We start from the raw sequence: 19,408 nt of genomic DNA, 5'->3' as shown, positions 1-19,408 counted from the left end.
GGAGAATTAGCGTTGCAGCCCGCTCAACGCGGTAGGGACTCGGCCCAGGCCGCAGCATCTCTTGGTGAGGTGAAAAACTGTACCCTCTCTCCATCTTGGACCCGGAGCCTAGCAGGGAAGAGCATGCTGTACTTGACACCGCGGTCTCTCAGCATGGCACGGACGTGGTCGAATGACTTGCGCTGACGCTGCGTTTCCACCGAGTAATCCGGGAAGATCAGGAGCCTGGCGTTCTGGAACTTGAGTTCCCCCTGCAGACGTGCAGCCCGGAGGACGGTATCTCTGTCCCGGTAGTGTAGGAGCTTGAAAATGAAGGTGCGCGGCGGTGCTCCTACCGGGCCCCTAGTGGCCGGTATTCGGTGGGCCCGCTCTATAGAGAAGTAGGGGGAGAATCGGGCGCCCGGGAGAATGACCGGGAGGATCTGTTCCATGAAGGCCACCGGGTCCGCGCCCTCCGCCCCCTCCGGGAGCCCAAGGACTCTTAAATTGTTGCGGCGGTTCCTGTTCTCGGCGTCTTCCGCTCTGTGCTCCAGGACCTTCACTCTGGCCTTCAGCGACTGAATGTCGGCGTGATGATCCCTCTGGACATCCTCCAGATCCGAGACCCGTCTCTCCGCCTCCGACACGCGGTCTCGGAACGTGTCTAGGTCGCGGCGTATGAGCGCCGTTTCCGCCTGGACGTGATCGATCTTGATGGTGAGGGCGGATTGGCAGGTGGAGATCGCCGCCATGAGGGCCTCAAAGGCCGCCGACCCAGCCTGGATCGAATCATCCCGCTGGGGATCCACGTGGGACGCCATGTGGTGTGTAGAGGCCGGCGCTCTAGGCCCAGACTTGGGTGGGGTGACCGCGGCGGCGGCGTTACGGCGGGTCCGGCAGCCCCTGTTGTTCCGGCGCATTCCCCGGGGACTAGGGCAAGAAGTGGTAAGGTAATGGTCCGATTTCCACACTCGGATCAAAGCAGGAGAGGATCTCAGAGCGGGAGCTCAGCAGCTACACGTCTGCTCCCAGCGCCATCTTGGACACGCCCCCTGAGCACATATTTTTAACTCTATAATCTGTTGCTTCATTTTAAGTATAATAACACTTGTAGTATATACCCATACATACATATGTATTATAACTCTCTCTCTCTCTCTCTCTCTCTCTCTCTCTCTCTCTCTCTCTCTCTCTCTCTCTCTATATATATATATATATATATATATATATATATATATATATTAAGAAATAAAAGGAAATAAAAGAAAAGAAAAATAAGGAAAGAAAAGCAACATTTGGATGGTTTAGGAGAAAAGTAACATAACACAAAATATTCATTTTAGTAACTTCCATCACAGGTTAACAGTGAATATCCTAAATATTATATACTCACAGCCTTAGAAGAGCCTTATAAAATGGTCTTGTGAAGAAGGCATCCAGAAGATACTGGTGAATGAGAGCAAGGCCAAGGATTCGTCCACTAAATCGAAACCTATGTCACAACCATTAGGCAAGCATTAGAAAGCATTAGAAAGCTTTAGAAAGCAGATACAGTATACAGTACATCTGTTACAATTGGTTGGAAATCATTTTTTTCCTACAATACATTGACAATTCAATTATTAACTGGTTATTTTATACCAATGTCTGTTAGCTAAGGTACACCTTATGGTGCCTATTATAGGCCAGAATTAAAGCCCAATTACAGGAAATTATTACATTCTTGATTCTAAACACCTCTTTCTGAGCCATCCTACAGTGTGATGGATCAAAATCATGGTTTCCTCTAGGAGCTAAGCTAATTTCTTGCCCTAGGAACCAGGTATTTTTCACTGTTCAATCTATTATAGCAATGGTCGCCTCACTGCTCCATCAGTTTTGTTGCCTTTGGAGCCAATGAAAGAGAACAGGTCGGTGGAAGTGTTGATGCCACCAATAGAAGGTGTCCACAACAAGTAGACAGTGATGTAGACACCCGAATTAGAAACAGAAGAGAGAAGGATCGTCATGTGATTGTGTCTTGTGTCCAGTGAAGTAAAATGGTGATTTTAATTTTTTTTTTTTTATATCAGTGGTTAGGTAGATAGAGATGTGAGTGGGGTTGCTAATATCTTGGAGGTGGGCTTTAATCATTTGTTCCTTCTTGACTTAACTGTGGATGTAGCGATAATAGGAGACTTTTTACTTAAAGGATACGAGTTTTCCAATATACCAATAGTAATTCCGACAAAATTTTATTTTTATTTCACAATACCTGTGTGATTTTGGTATGGTTGGAAAGGTAATGGGCTATAGGCCAACTGAAAGATGATCACATACACAGGTACAATTGCGGTTGGAGAGATTCATGTATCAGTAAGACTTATCCGTTCCAATTTTTAATGTTAATAGATAATAAAAAGCGGTGGTGGGTGTGCTTTGTCAATGTGCCTTATTTTTTGTTCTTTTCTTCTTTTTAGTTATGGGTTATAAACATATGAGTCCATCATATCATTTGATAAACTCTGCTGAGCTATCCAATGCAGAAGTGTATATATTTCTATACTTATGAGCATACTATTGCAGTATAAACATTATTTTGAGTTAGTGGTGTTGGTGGTAAGGTCATCAAATTGACAGATGGTCTGTCATATGCAAGTGCTAAAATGTGCTTTGACAGCAACATACCAAGGAAATTATCCGAAACATACCATACAATGGGCAAGTTCTTTAATAATAACAGTCTGAGAACAGAACATTTTTGGAAAGTCTTGAAGGAAATATAAAGTGCTAATTACGTGTTTGTGAATTAATGAGCCAATCTGGAAAGAAGATTTATTACTTTAAGGTCATTGGATTTTAACCAGCAGCAAATTTTCATGAACTTGTGGCTCTGTACGGTAAATCCTGGCATGTCTATTGAAGATGACTTACAAGCAAAGGGGATAGTTAAATCTCATGTTATTGCTTTGACAGATGATCATGAGCCAATATGCTGACTTAACTCTCAAAGCTCAAGACTTTTGCAGCTTAAAGTGGCAGTAAACCCAGATGCTTTCCCCAGGTATATTGTAGGGAACAGAAGCCTCAATCATTCTATCAAACTCTAAAATCAAAGTTGCCCCAATACAGTTTTTAATTTCATGTGCGCAGGTCTTGCTTCAGTTTTTTTTATTCTCTGACCTCTGGGTTGGTTGGAGGAACTATACTGCAGACCTGGTCGTGTTTCTGCTGGTTATACCTGTCCTTCTCCCCAGATTGTGCAGAGCGGGGTAGTGGAAAAGTCAAAACACACATAGGGCCAGATCCACAAAGCAGTTACGCTGGCGTATCTATTGATACGCTGCGTAACTTCTAGGTTGCTCCGGCGTATCTTTGTTTTATATCCACAAAACAAGATACACCTGAAGCTGGGCTAGATCCAACTGGCGTACGTCTTAGTACGCCATCGGATCTAAGGTGCATATTTACGCTGGCCGCTAGGTGGCGCTTCCGTCGATTTCCGCGTCGAGTATGCAAATTAGCTAGGTACGCCAATCCACAAACGTACGTCCGCCTGGCGCATTTTTTTACGTAGTTTACGTAAGGCTTTTTTCGGCGTAACGTTACCCCTGATCTATGAGGCGTACGCAATGTTAAGTATGAACGTCGGGCCAGCGTAGAATTTTCCGTTGTGTACGTCGTTTGCGTAAAACTTTCGCGAATAGGGCTTTGCGTAAATTACGTTCACTTCGAAAGCATTGACTATTTGCGGCGTGATTTCGAGCATGCGCACTGGGATACCCCCACGGACGGCGCATGCACCGTTAAAAAAAACGTCATTTACGCAGGGTCAATAGGAATTACCATAAAACACGCCGACACAGTTACACTACGCCGCTGTAACTTACGGCGCAAATTCTTTGTGGATACGGAAAATACGCTGTAAGTTACGGCTGCATAGTGTATCTGAGCTACGCTACGCCGGACTTATAGATGCGCCGAGGTACGTGGATGTGGGCCATAGTGTGATTTTAGAAAGGCTCCCTTAAGGAGCCACTGTCAGTCATGTAGTCTGGACTGCTCTGACAGGCACTGCTGCCTGAGACTTGGACAGCTAGGAGCTGGAAGTGACCATTTTTTAAAAAAATAAAGTCAATTGGAGCCGAATGTTAAAAACAAATAAAAGCTAATTCCTAGGCAGGGGCTTGTTAAACAAATTGCATGCTGGAATGAGAACTGCAATGATGGGACATGTACCAAAGCAAAAAAAGAACAATTTTAATGATGCTTAAAGTAAAACATTAAAAATGCTAAATTCCTTTAAACCACATGTCTGGAGGGTGTCCTTAATCGGCCTGTGAAGTGGCACAGCTGTATGATGTATACAACCTACTGTAGTAAAGCTGACCTTTACAAAGAAAGAAGATGCCCTTTAAATTGTCATTAAATGGCAGCTCCCGGCCACTGCTGTTTGTAAACAAAGTAGCTGGGGATTCCCCCCATCTGTACTACCCAACCTTTATCCTAAATGAGGATCTGGTATACAGTATATCTAGATTTTATCATGTTTCTTTCTGGCTGAAATGCAATCCGAAAGCACTTTTGTATTTGTACTGCTTCCAAATTACTGAAGACAGAATGCTGTAAGCAGATTAAAACTGGAAAAGAGCATCATCTCATTGTGACAGTTATCACATCGTGGACATGTCTTTTCTGGCTTAATTACCCAAACACTCTGTCAGGCTTCAGCAGAACACACTGCAGAATCTACAAAGAAAATCTGCATGTAAGCAAATACATTTTTAAGTACCACGTAGTTTTAGCTAAACTTTTTCTAATGTCATAACACTACAGTATAAAGCCACGTACACACGATCAGTCCATCCGATGAGAACGGACCGATGGACCGTTGTCATCGGTTAACCGATGAAGCTGACTGATGGTCCATCGCGCCTACACACCATCGGTTAAAAAAACCGATCATATCAGAACGCGGTGACGTAAAACACAACGACATGCTGAAAAAAACGAAGTTCAATGCTTCCAAGCATGCGTCGACTTGATTCTGAGCATCCATGGATTTTTAACCGATGGTCGTGCCTACTAACGATCGGTTTTGTCCTATCGGTTAGGAATCCATTGGTTAAATTTAAAGCAAGTTGGCTTTTTTTTAACCGATGGTTAAGTAACCTATGGGGCCCACATACGATCGGTTTTGACCGTCGAAAACGGTCTATCAGACCGTTGTCCTCTGGTTAACCTATCGTGTGTACGAGGCCTTACTATATTATAGCAAGGGAAAGTATAAAAGTACCTATTTGTTATTACTAAACAGCCACCTTACCCTAGATGTAAAATAGGTAAGTATCTTCAATGCAAGGATTTTAAATGTTTTACAATGTTTATAACTCTACTTAATGAGGAACTCTGTCTAAAACACTAACAAGACAAGTGTACATAAATAAATAAAAAGTTTTGTATGTCTATCCATTTCAATCATTAGTCCATAAGCCAAGCCTTTAGAGGTCTGCAGTGAAGCTGCTGCCAGTCTGTAGAAGGTAGGTTCATAATTAATGATAAATAAGGACTATTATGAAAACTAATATTGATATTTATCACCTTCAGCTATAAAAAAAAAACACATTATAATATAAAGATATTTGCAGCTTTAAGGACCTGTTCACACCAAAAGTCCGTATGGGAATGGCATGTCCTGTGCGTGTTTCCTGCACTGCACGTGGACCTTGTGAGAGGTATGCACGTGCCAATGAATTGTTAATAGGATGCCAAATGCATCTCGCAAACATAATGCGTTTGCCGCAGGACCATACAGTTTGGTGCACCGTGTTCTCAAAAAGTAGAGCTTGTACTACTTTTTCCGTGTTCTAGTGCATTTTGCAGCCCATTCAAATGAATAGTTTTTCTGTGTTCTAGTGCATTTTGCAGCCCATTCAAATGAAAAGTTATTCTGTGTTCTAGTGCATTTTCCAGCCCATTCAAATAAATGTGCTGTCCAAACTACACTGCACTGTAACACGCAGGATCGCACAGGAAAGTGTGTGTTCCACTGTGAATAGGCCCTAAAATATTTATTGCAAATTATGCAGTCTTTTTAATGAGGTTGAGGTCTGCTATTATCCAACATTATCTGGCTAAATATAACTGGACATAGGTGTATCACTGTAACAAAAAATGATAGCTAAATGGCTTAATCAATGTGGTCGTGAAGACCATAGATATTACATAGTGTTGAGACATTTGAAAAACACCTGAACTATTTTTTAAATTATAACCTTGCTGCTAAAAACATATTCCAGATTCCACTATTATCTCATTGGAATTTAGGTTAATATACAGATATAGATCTGCCTAAATCTCAAAGTTCTTAGGAAAGGAATGTCTTCAGTCAAAGGACATCAAAAGACATATTACTCAGGCTAATGGAAACTGTCAAAACAATGATCATTTCATGTCTGTTGTAAACTTACCTTTATAAATGGCACCATGAGCAATATACAGGAAAAAGGATCTATAAAGTTCATGCAAGCAAAATATATGATTGTGTAAAAAACAGTACTTGCCATTCAAGATGATTTTCCACAAATGCAGACATTGGACTTATCTGCACAGTGTATGTGTCATTTGCTGAATACTCAAATAGGCCATAGTATGGATTGAAGAGCTCTTGTGAGAGGAGGAAGAAGAACTCTCTTGAGGGACCACTGTAATCTAGTCTAAAAAAGAAATAGAAACTACATTTAATGACAAACTAAAAATATACTGTAAGGCAGGGGTGTCAAACTCAATTTCATTGTGAGCCGCATCAGCATAATGATTGCCCTCAAAAGGGCCGGTTGTATCTGTAAAATTAGATGTCCAGCGCATCCCCTCCCTTTTACATTAGATGTCAAGAGCCACCCCACCATCAGAAGTTTAGGTAAAATCAGTTCTGGCTCACTGTATCCAGTGTAGCTGCATTTCGTTATTGTCTCACTGTAATCAGTGTGGCTGTGTTCATTGTTCTTGTCTGTTCTATGTTTCCGTGGCTGCAGGATTGACTGCTTCCCCCTGGCTGATCCAGAATGATTCTGGAAGTTATTGGGCAGGAAGAGTCTAATCAGAAGCTGAATATATTCATACAGCCAATGCTGTATCCTGGCCTAGGCCAACAAGGCCCAGGCCTAGGGCAGCACTTTGAAGGGGGGCAGCATGGAAAGAGCCTCCACCGCCTTGCAATACGTTGTTAGTTAAATCTTCTTAGTCCTTTCTATAGAATTATCAGAAATGTATTGCCTAAAGTTCTACTTTAAGCACACTTTTTTTTTTCATTTTGGATAGAGTAAGGGAGGGTTATTGCCCCTGTCAGTTTATTTTTTACCATCCCTATCCCATTGCAGACATTTCCCTTCACTTCCTGACCCATAGCCAAACAGGAAGTGAGAGGAAATCTATGCAAATTAAGGGAATTTATTGCCCCCCCCAGGCCCTTAGAACTAGTGTGCCCACTCGAAAATTACAGAGCGGGTCTTAAACAGCATCAAGGTGTGTGGCCTTGACAGAAAGGGGTGGGTCATATTTAAATTAGGGGGTGCACGAGTTTAGTCAGGCCTAGGGCAGCACAAAACCTAAATACACTACTGCATACAGCCCTCGCCAATCCCTGTGCCCATATGGTGATTGGCAGTCTGTATAATGACTCATAGACTGAGAGTAGCTGGGTCTTTTTTCCTGAGGAGGAGATCACAGCTTAGGGGGGCTGCTAGGCCAATCTGCAATGTGCCTGCGGGGTGTTGAGGTCTCAGTGTGGCTACCTGGAGGCCTGTGCTGCTGAAAGTTGCTGAAAGCTGGCTGAAGGGCTGTTGTCCAAGAATCTAGTCTGGTACCATGCGGTGAAAGTGTCTTGAGGATATTGAAAGGAGGCAACCAATTTTCCAAGGATATTTGTGAGTACAGACTGGTGAGAGAGATCCTAGAGACTGTGTGCTGGTGCCATTCCTCTGTAAAAGGGGACATTGTGTTCTGTGTCCTAAAGAGCTTAGTTTATTTAAAGTGGAACTTTAGTCAGAAAATTAAGTCCTGCTCGGTCACTTCAAGCTGGCCCCTTTTGCAGGTTTAGCCAAGTAAAACCTTAAAAATCAGTGCATGTGCTGTTTAAAAAACAAAAAATACACTGTCTCACCCTGCTGTGCACATGCTCAGTTGCTCTTTTTTCTATGCCAAATTTGTAGAGACTGTTCTGCTGACAGCCTAAAGATTTACGGCTCTGGATTTCAGCAAAATGGCAGCCTCCAGCGAGAAGAAAACGGAGCAATGTGGAATGTATGTTCGTTGTTAAAGAACATTACTTTTTAACAAGTTGTTATGGGTAAAGTTCCACTTTACTTCTTAGTGAAAGAACATTTCTCAGACTTTACAGAGAGCAAGAATAATCTCCTCAATTTGCTATTACAAAGCCCAGTCCATCCTTTTCTTGTACAAGGACTTGGCTCACAGTTCAACAAGAGAGAGTTCAGTGTTCTCAAATCATTACTAAGGGTTACTGGAGTTTCCTACCATTACCCACTACCTATCCAAGTTCTTATTAAAAAATCAGAAAAAGTATACCCCTAGATTGGTTTATGGGCCTGAAGAGTGACTAGAACTACTACTGGGGTAGCGCTACACACATAAGTAATGTGTAATTAGCAACTAATGTGTAATAAGCCCCACCTTTCCCTCATAAAATACTACATTTATACATGTTTTTAAGCCATAGACCTGGAGCAAGTGAAAGGTTGCAGTCCAGAAGCCTGCATTTTCAAAGAGCAAGTGAGAAATGGTAGGTCATATGTAACCTTTTAAGGTCCTATCACAATTCCAGAGTATACAACCTGGTAGTTTTGCAGGTAAAAAAAATTAGACCCACTATTACATGAAGGTGTCCCAAGCAGTCAGGGAATTTATTGGTTTCTTTGAAACACCTTTTAACAAATAGATCACCTTATGCCATATCATTACTGCATTTCATGTACTATAATTAAGCTGTTATAGCCATATCAGTGTTTTATAGACATGTGCACACTGAAATATTTTGTTTCAGAATTTCGTTTTCATCCGAAAAATAAATTTATTTAGTTACTCCCGAAATTCGTTTTTTATTTATTTTGTTTCGTTATAAAATGCATTCTTCCAAAAATCTGAATTAATTAACCACTTAAGCCCGGACCTTTAGGCAGCTAAATGCCCAAGCCAGGTTTTGCGATTCGGCACTGCGTCGCTTTAACAGACAATTGCGCGGTCGTGCGACGTGGCTCCCAAACAAAATTGACGTCCTTTTTTTCCCACAAATAGAGCTTTCTTTTGGTGGTATTTGATCACCTCTGCAGTTTTTATTTTTTTCGCTATAAACAAAAATAGAGCGTCAATTTTGAAAAAAATTCAATATTTTTTACTTTTTGGTATAATAAATATCCCCCAAAAACATATATAAAATATTTTTTTAGGCTGATACGTATTCTTCTACCTATTTTTGGTAAAAAAATCGCAATAAGCGTTTATCGATTGGTTTGCGCAACATTTATAGCGTTTACAAAATAGGAGATAGTTTCATTGCATTTTTTTTTTTTTTTTTTTTTACTACTAATGTCGGCGATCAGCGTTTTTTTTTTCGTGACTGCGACATTATGGCGGACACTTCGGACAATTTTGACACATTTTTGGGACCACTGTCATTTTCACAGCAAAAAATGCATTTAAATTGCATTGTTTATTGTGAAAATGACAGTTGCAGTTTGGGAGTTAACCACAGGGGGCGCTGAAGCAGTTATGTTTTACCTAGTGTGTGTTTACAACTGTAGAGGGTTGTGGCTGTAGGTCTGACGTCATTGATCGTGTCTCCCTATAAAAGGGATCACACGATCGTTGCACCCGTCACAGTGAAGCACGGGGAAGCCGTGTTTACACGCGGCTCTCCCCGTTCTTCAGCGCCGGGGAGCGATCGCGAGGGGGCGGCTAGAAACAAATAGCCGCGCCCTCATCCTGGATCGCTCCCTGAGGCTTACCGACCGCCGCATGTACCAGGGGGGGTCCCGATCGGACCCCCGACCCGCAGAAAGGCAGCGACGTGCGGGCACGTCGTTCTGCCTGCCCGTGCCATTTTGCCGACGTATATGTACATGCGGCGGTCGTTAAGCGGTTAAGGTCGAATCTGTCATTGAAGGCTTAGGCCGCGTACACACGATCGGTCCATCCGATGAGAATGGTCTGATGGACCGTTTTCATCGGTCCCAACCGATCGTGTGTGGGCCCCATCGGTTAGTTAACCTTCGGTCAAAAAAATAGGAACTTGCTTTAAAATTTAACCGATGGACGCCTAACCGATAGGTCAAAAACGATCGTTAGATCGCACAACCATCGGTTAAAAATCCACGCATGCTCAGAATCAAGTCGACGCATGCTTGGAAGCATTGAACTTCATTTTTTTCAGCACGTTGTTGTGTTTTACGTCACCGCGTTCTGACACGATCGGTTATTTAACCTATGGTGTGTAGGCACATCAGTCCATTAGTCAGCTTCATCGGTTAACCGATGACAACGGTCCTCTGGACCGTTCTCATCGAGTGGACTGATCGTGTGTACGAGGCTTTATGGTGTCTGTTGAATGTTCTAAGAAGATTCGACGGAGCAGTTAAACTGTACGACGCCACAATCGTACATTTTCGGTCGAATGTTCCACCTACAAGCTATAGAAGAATTAAAATGTTGTATGACACTAGTAATAATTATATTTATGAATTATTATTACTAGTCAACTAACATTCAAATTCTTCTATAGCCTATGGGCAGAGCATTTGACCAAAAATGTATGCTCGCAGCGTTGTACAGTTTAGCTGCTTGTCGAATTTCTTAGAATGTTCGACAGACACCATATACCTTCAATGACAGATTCAATGCTTATATGCTTTTCTCTGCTTCGTCGAATCTTTGTCGTCGAATGGTCTACCCCAACACTGTCTCTATAATGTCAAATCTTTTCTCTATAATGTCGAATCTTTCCTCTCTATGTAGAATAATCTTGGACTAATAGAGTTAAGGTTAGGCATATTCGACCGCAGATTCGATAGACACAGATTGACACAGATTGCTATTGTCAGCGTCATGTCGAATCTCCTACCTATATCGAACTGTTGTAGCAACGAAAACAAAAATAAAGCATTTTTTTTATGTTGGATCTTTCAGATTTCGGAATCTGTGCGTTTGTTTTAGATAACGATAACGAAAATACCCGAAATTTGGACGAAAATGCATTCGGACGAAAACAATGCACATGTCTAGTGTTTAAATACCTAAGACACATAAGTCTTTCAAAAGAAAAGTAGCCAGTATATGGCTGCTTCTGTGCTGATATTTTTATTTTAGGAGTTTATTTTAGGAGTTTAGGTTGAGTACCAAAAACTCTCATGGATCCACTTTTAAAACAAATAAATTATATTCTTGAGTATGTGTTCTTACCCCTCCTCTCCCACAAATGTGATATATAACTTGTTCCTCTGAAGCTCTTTGCGGGAGTAAGCCATAACTTGGTTAAACGTGCCTTCCAAAAGATGATCACGTCGTATAATAAGCCTATACAGAAAAATAGTAGAGAAACAAACTGCTTAGAGAAACATACAAACATTTATTTAAAAAAACAACATAATAGAGGCCCTCATAGGATACAAACATTTATTTTAAAAAACAACATAATAGAGGCCCTCATAGGATACAAACATTTATTAAAAAACAACATAATGGAGGCCCTCATAGGATACAAACATTTATTAAAAAAAACAACATAATGGAGGCCCTCATAGGATACAAACATGTATTAAAAAAAAAACAACATAATGGAGGCCCTCATAGGATTTTCTTTAGTATGATATACTTGCTGATACATATTTCATATTACTGTACATTAAAGAGCAACTCACATATCAACACCTGACCTTCTGTCACCAGGAAGGGAAAGTCTCTACAGATGGCAAAAAAAAACTCAACAGAGGTTTTAATCCTCTCCCACTCTTTCCAAAACACAATATTTGTCTGAAGTCGAATTTTATTACACCAAAGTATTAACACAGTGTAAAAAAACAGCAAAGTATGTTTTCTGTTCAAACGGCACACCACTATAGAATTGGTTGGTATGGAAAGCTTGCAACATTCATATACAAATGTAATAAGAAAGTACGGACATGCAGAGTGGTAGAACTGACTTATACAAACAAAGGGGCAGATCCACGTACCTGCGCGTAAGAATCCGCCGGGCGCAGCGTATCTAAGATACACTACGCTGCCGCAACTTATTTTTTTATTTTGAATCCACAACGAATCCGCGCCGTAAGTTACGGTGGCGTAGTGTATCTTTGGCGGCGTAAGGGCGCGGAATTCAAATGGATGTAATCGGGGCGTGTTTTATGTAAATACGTCGTGACCCGACGTAAACAATTTTTTTTTTAACTGCGCATGCGCCGTCCGTGGGGGTATCCCAGTGCGCATGCTCGAAATTAACCCGGAAAAAGCCAATGCTTCCGACGGTGACGTCATTCTACGCACATCCCTATTCGCGAACGACTTACGCAAACGACGTAAACATTTCAAATTTCTACGCGGGAAGGACGGCCATACTTAACATTGAGTACGCCTCATAACAGTAGCTTTAACTATACGCCGGAAAACGTCGTAAAAAAATGCGCGTACGTTCGTGGATCGCCGTAAATAGCTAATTTGCATACTCAATACGGAATTCGACGCTAACGCCACCTAGCGGCTGCCGAAATATTGCACCTTAAGATCCGAGGGCGTACTAAGACGTACGCCTGTCGGATCCCTCCGAGATGCCGTCGTATCTTGTTTTGTAGATACAAAACAAAGATACAACGCGGGAATTTTCAAATTACGCAATCCTTTTGTGGATCTGCCCCATAGGCTCTATCATGATCTGACAGATTTTAATGCACCCCTAAACAATTGGGAACAACATCTACGATTGAGTAAAGGAACACAGAAATACATTAATCATTTACAGTCCTTGCAGACTCTTTCTTTTTAGCAGAGGATTCCCCTTAGGCTATAACCAGAATACCCCAGAGTAGTCAGGGCAGACGAGCCTCAGAGACAGACAGTCCATGTAGGATTTAAATCCCCAATTGGGAAATAAACAGTTATCAATAGCAATCCTGAGCTAGTCAACAGTTATAACTGTGAGTTTTTATAACAGTACTTTTAAGATCACAATCAGGACCAGGTCAGAGATACTCACAGGTTCTTTTTAGGTCACATCATTCTGGTAGCTTTCCTTGAGGGGGTGATGACACGGAACTATTATTTAACTACACACTTTACTCTTTTAGGAGTAGTCTCTCTCCTCTCTATAACTGCTCCAGGGTCACAATGGTCACTGGAGCAATCATACCAAATAGTTCCACTCAGATTCCTGAGAAAAGGCTCTACATCCATCATAGCACTAATGTACGTGTGCGTTCCCTCTTTATATAATTCTCTGCCTTTTTCCTCTGCACCCACATACAGCTCCAAGCTCCATGACAAATTATGCCGACGGGCCTAGCATGCTGATGTCCAAGAGGTCACAATGAGTCAGATTTACATTACTTTGTGTGTATTATTGTATAATTTGAGTATTAGTCCATTATAATACTGTTAACCTCCCTGGCGGTATGATTCTGTCAGAAAAAACATGCTAAAAGCGGTACCATTATTTGCAAGGAAATTTGGCGTTTTATATTGTAGGTCTGTAATTTTTAGAAATAACTCACTTAAATCTGACCAAACAAGCTTCTAATAGGCATCCCGGGTATGACATTTTTTTAAAAACAAAATTATAAATTATAATATAATAAATAATTATAAATAATTATAACAAATAATAATATAATTATAATAAAAATTATTCAATAATGTAATCAAATCAAAATCACTGAAATTTGCTCAGTTGCAGAATTGTTGCTGTCATTATTTTATTTTTTTTATGACGAATTTCCCCACAAATCGCTATCGCACAATTCTGCAAGTGATTATAATTTATTATCGCTGTTTTTTAGCTGATCTAAAACTATTTTTGACATAAAGGGACACTTTTGGTTGCTATGGACAATCTACAGTTTGCAGGGAGAAAGAAACGTTTTTATTATATAAAATGACATGCATGACACAGGACAGACCACTAGGGACAGGGGGGGTGTGTTTTTTTTACATACAGTACTGTAATCTATAAGATTACAGTATACTGTATGTAAGGTGTTTGTTTACTTTTTTGAATTTGGCGCCGTTCTCCGTCCCCGTGCGTCGTAACGTCGCAGGGAACGGAGATCGGCGTCACACGGAGGCACTGTGTGAATCGAGCGAGGTCCCGCTCGCTCACACAGCGCGGTGGCATCGCTGGATCCAGGGACAAGGTAAGTAACTTGTGCCTGTGGATCTAGCGAGGCAAGCCCGTGGCTGACACGGGGTTACCGATCGTAGCAGGAAAATCTAACCCCGTGTCAGACACGGGAAGACCGCCAGGGAGGTTAAGAACAAGTAAGTAATTGTAGAGTGGATACCTTTCCTTGTAGACATAGCCTCTGGTGGTAATAATTATACTAACAGAGTATTATTAACTAGTCTTTATTACTAGATAGATAGATAGATAGATAGAGAGAGAGAGAGAGAGAGAGAGAGATATTTTAGAGGTCTGGACCACTAGCCAGCCTTTTAGGTAAAAGCAGTTTTTATTTCCTCAAAAGCAAAGTAACTTTTCTTTAGCATAAAGCAAACAAAAACAGTCCATACACTTCTGGTACAAAAGCAAAGATTCGGCTCACCACCAGCAGAAACCTGACCCACAACAGGGTTCAGCTTAAGCACAGTGGCCCAGATTAAGAAACGAGATACGACGGCGTATCTCCTGATACGCCGTCGTATCTCTGAGTGCAGGCGGTCGTATCTATGCGCCTGATTCAGAGAATCAGTTACGCATAGATTTCCCTAAGATCCGACTGGCGTAAGTGTCTTACACTGTCGTATCTTAGGCTGCATATTTACGCTGGCCGCTAGGTGGCGCTTCCGTATAGTTACGCGAGGAATATGCTAATGAGGTATTTACGCCGATTCAGAAACGTACGTCCCGCTGGCACATTTTTTTACGTCGTTTACGTAAGGCTTTTTTCGGCGTATATGCTATATGACGCGTAGCTAATGTTAAGTATGGCCGTCGTTCCCGCGCCGAGTTTTGAAAATTTTACGTTGTTTGCGTAAGTCGTTCGCGAATAGGGCTGTATGTCATTTACGTTCACGTTGAATCCAATACGTATATTACGGATGGCGCATGCGCAGTTAAAAAAAACCGTCAAAAACGCAGGGTCAAGTGAAATTTAAATAAAACACGCCCCCAACATCCCCATTTGAATTAGGCGGGCTTACACCGCAACACATACGTTACGCCGCCGTAACTAAGGGCGCAAGTTCTTTCTGCATATGGAACTTGCGCCCAAAGTTACGGCGGCATAACGTATCGGAGATACGTTACGCCCGCAGAAAGATGCGCTCATCTTTCTGAATCCGGGCCACTGAGTTTTACTATTGTTGTGATTAAAGCTGGCCATGGATTGATAGAATTTCAAATGAAACTTATTTGGAAATGTCTTAGACTGGTCTTAGATAATACGATTTTCTTTCCTGCAATCGGGGGGTGCGGGGAGCCACCCCTGCCGGGAGAACACAGTTATTATTGCTAGCGACTATAGCTGCTTGCAATAATTGCATTTTAAAAATCTGACATGCTGGTTGCACCCAAATCAGGCCCTGCTGAACTGGCTGAGATTCGAACCATCTATGGCCGGCTTTAGGAAAATTCTCAGAATATTAGCTTCTTGTTCAAAAGATTTTGTTCACTTTTAACATTTGATTTTGGAATGAATAGACTTTACTGAATGAAAACCACACACACTGTTAGGGGAGACAACGGCTGGTAAAAAAAAAACGGCCGACATTTGGACCGTTCGGCCGGCTTCTGTTGGACGTGCATGCTGGAAAACCAGCATCTGACGACTTCCGATCAGGGCTGTAAGCCACTGGCAGAGAACACTCACATAGTGTTGATTGCTGAACTTACCTTGCATGGTTAATACAGCGGCTCCGACCGAGCTCCGACCAAGCTGACAGTTTTTTTTTCATTCAACCTGTGGGGTTGAACGAAAAAAAAAAACAAGAAAAAAAACCCGGTTTTAGAAAATGTGATTGTTTGAGAAAAAATTTCTATCCTGCGCCTTCTAAATTTCTCATCACTGGTCAAAAATGAATGCCAATTTGACCCAGTAATGATTAGCAAAATGAACAAACTTTCTTAGAACCTTTTTTTCCTAAGAATTTTTATTCTACCCATTTATAGACAGCTTTATGAGGATCAGATCACATTTTGGGGCAAATTACTGTAGCCAGTATATATTAATGGCTATATATTATATCACTTTGGATAATGTATATTGTTTTAAAATCTGTCCATGTAATGTGCACAACTTTAATTGCCCTCATGCTATTTTGTCATATTTTTAGTATAGATGCCTGATTCCATTAAAGGGGTTGTAAAGGTAATTTTTTTATTCCTAAATAGCTTCCTTTACCTTAGTGCAGTCCTCCTTCACTTACCTCATCCTTCCATTTTGCTTTTAAATGTCCTTATTTCTTCTGAGAAATCCTCACTTCCTGTTCTTCTGTCTGTAACTCCACATAGTAATGCAAGGCTTTCTCCCTGGTGTGGAGTGTCATGCTTGCCCCCTCCCTTGGACTACAGGAGAGTCAGGATGCCCACTAACACACAGCTCCTTTCTCTATCTGCAACGTAGAGAGCGTCCTGACTCTCCTGTAGTCCAAGGGAGGGGGCGAGCACGACACACCAGGGAGAAAGCCTTGCATTACGGTGTGGAGTTACAGACAGAAGAACAGGAAGTGAGGATTTCTCAGAAGAAATAAGGACATTTAAAAGCAAAATCAAAGAATGAGGTAAGTGATGGAGGACTGCACTAAGGTAAAGGAAGCTATTTAGGAAAAAAAATTACCTTTACAACCCCTTTAACACATTGAGGGCGACTCTGAAACCTGTTTACCATTATAAACCAAGAAAGATCATAATATTGCATTAGAAAATAACACCCTATCCCAAGACTAATACCTAATGCATGCAGCAGATGCCTCCTTTGGAGATGAGAGACGCTAATAAACTTCTAGCTTCGTCATAAAGTAATACTTTACAGTGCAGTATCACTTACTTTCTGTCTCATAGCTTTGAACCTGGCCTGGATTCATCTACTAGTCTGCATAAAAACGTCAAGTAAATTAATTATTTATATCACCTCTGTTCGATCTCTATAACTTAAATCAGAAACCTACTTATACTCATGTCACGTACACACGACCGTTTTTAATGTCAAGAAAAATTCCTTTTTTTAAATTGGACATTAAAAACGGCCATGTGTAGGCTCCAGAGCATTTTTTTCTACGAGAAAAATGGGCATTAAAAATTTAGAACCTGCTCTATTTTTTCTCGTAGTTTTTTACGTCGTCATTTTTCTCGTCGAGAAAAACGGTTGTGTGTACGCTTTAACGACGGGGAAAAAAACACGCGTGCTCAGAAGCAAGTTATGAGACGGGAAATTAGCATAATCAGCCCAAAGGGTGTCGCCATTCGAATGGAACTTTCCCTTTATACTGCCGTCCTACGTGTTGTACGTCACCGCGCCTTGCTCGAGCATTTTTTATCACGATTGTGTGTATGCAAGGCAGGCTTGAGAGGAATCACGTCGAGAAAAACGTCGTTTTTTTCCATGACATGAAAAATGGTCGTGTGTACACGGATTTATACTGGTTAATATAATAGAACACTGAGATGGCATGTTCAGCAGACAAGACAATGGCATGACGGTAAAGGAAATTATTGGTGCTCTGTGCAGCAAACTGATGCCGCGTACACATGATCGGTCCATCCGATGAGAACGGACCGATGGACCGTTTTCATCGGTTAACCGATGAAGCTGACTGATGGTCCGTCGCACCTACACACCATCGGTTAAAAAACGATCGTGTCAGAATGCGGTGACGTAAAACACAACGACGTGCTGAAAAAAACGAAGTTCAATGATTCCAAGCATGCGTCGACTTGATTCTGAGCATATGTGGATTTTTAACCGATGGTTGTGCCTACTAACGATCGTTTTTCCCCATCGGTTATATAACCGATGGCGCCCACACACGATCGGTTTGGACCGATAAAAACGGTCCATCAGACCATTCTCATCGGTTTAACCGATCGTGTGTACGCGGCATGACTGTTGAAACTAGAAACGTAAGTAATGCTTGTTTTGTTAGATGCAGCTAATACCAAAGAAAGTTTGGTCATTCCTAAATGCTTGGGAGCTCTTATATCATGGGTGCTTCATTAAAGGGGTTTTAAAGGTAAAAAAAAAAAAAAAAAAATCCCTAAATAGCTTCCTTTACCTTAGTGCAGTCCTCATTCACTTACCTCATCCTTCGATTTTGCTTTAAAATGTCCATATTTCTTCTGAGAAATCCTCACTTCCTGTTCTTCTGTCTGTAACTACACACCGTAATGCGAGGCTTTCTCCCTGGTGTGGAGAAAGCTTCTTGAGGGGGCAAGCAGGAGTGTCAGGACACTCTCTACTTTGCAGATAGAGACAGAAGCTGTGTGTTAGTGGTTGTCCTGACACTCCTGCTCGCCCCCTCAAGAAGCTTTCTTCACATAAGGGAGAAAGCCTTGCATTGTAGTTACAGACAGAAGAACAGGAAGTGAGGATTTCTCAGAAGAAATAAGGACATTTAAAAGCAAAATGGAAGGATGAGGTAAGTGAAGGAGGACTGCACTAAGGTAAAGGAAGCTATTTAGGGAAAACATTTTTTACCTTTACAACCCCTTTAAGTAATATTGAATAATAATGTGTGACTGATGGCTGTAGTATTAGCGCCTCTGCTGCAGAGAATGATGGATCAGTGAATGGGTCATTGTTTAATATACAATACTCCAGATTGTGTCACAACTCTATATTACTTTATTAATGGCCTGTGTGACTATGGTGAGGACATTAGGATGTCAGTTCCCTTTGGCCAGGTACTATGGTTGGTTTAAAGTTCGCTGTACAACATTGTACATTACAGTATATAAATGTATAATAATGTTCACATCAATTATTCAATCATATTAATATATAATAATGCAGCTAGTGTAAATTGATCCCAGGATTCCAGTTATACAAGCCATTGAGCAATACTGCTCTATATATATCCATATCAGCAGGGGAGGGGAACAATACAACAATGCTGGAATAAATCAGTTTTTCATTTCTGCTGTTTGAAGAATAAGCACCCTTTACTGTAACTAGTATGCTAGTATGATGCAAAAAAAAAAAAATGTTTTTGCTTTTTCTCATTTGGCTATATTTTATAC

The 19,408-nt window shown here is 41.3% G+C and overlaps 1 protein-coding gene across 4 annotated transcripts in view; it reads right to left on the bottom strand.

Moving 5' to 3' along the window:
* Positions 1–19,408, bottom strand: part of HECW1 (HECT, C2 and WW domain containing E3 ubiquitin protein ligase 1) — a 418,742-nt gene that overhangs the window by 35,216 nt on the left and 364,118 nt on the right. For all 4 annotated transcript variants that reach the window (XM_040353252.1, XM_040353251.1, XM_040353253.1 and 1 more), the window contains 3 exons: positions 11,431–11,544; positions 6,522–6,674; positions 1,373–1,471 (listed from right to left, as the gene is read on the bottom strand). In XM_040353252.1, the coding sequence (XP_040209186.1) occupies positions 1,373–1,471; positions 6,522–6,674; positions 11,431–11,544 (366 nt within the window). The remainder of the gene's footprint in view (positions 1–1,372; positions 1,472–6,521; positions 6,675–11,430; positions 11,545–19,408) is intronic.

Source organism: Rana temporaria, chromosome 5 (assembly GCF_905171775.1).
Source record: "Rana temporaria chromosome 5, aRanTem1.1, whole genome shotgun sequence".
NCBI classification, from domain to species: Eukaryota; Metazoa; Chordata; class Amphibia; order Anura; family Ranidae; genus Rana; species Rana temporaria.
This window is presented reverse-complemented; position numbering and strand designations above follow the sequence as displayed.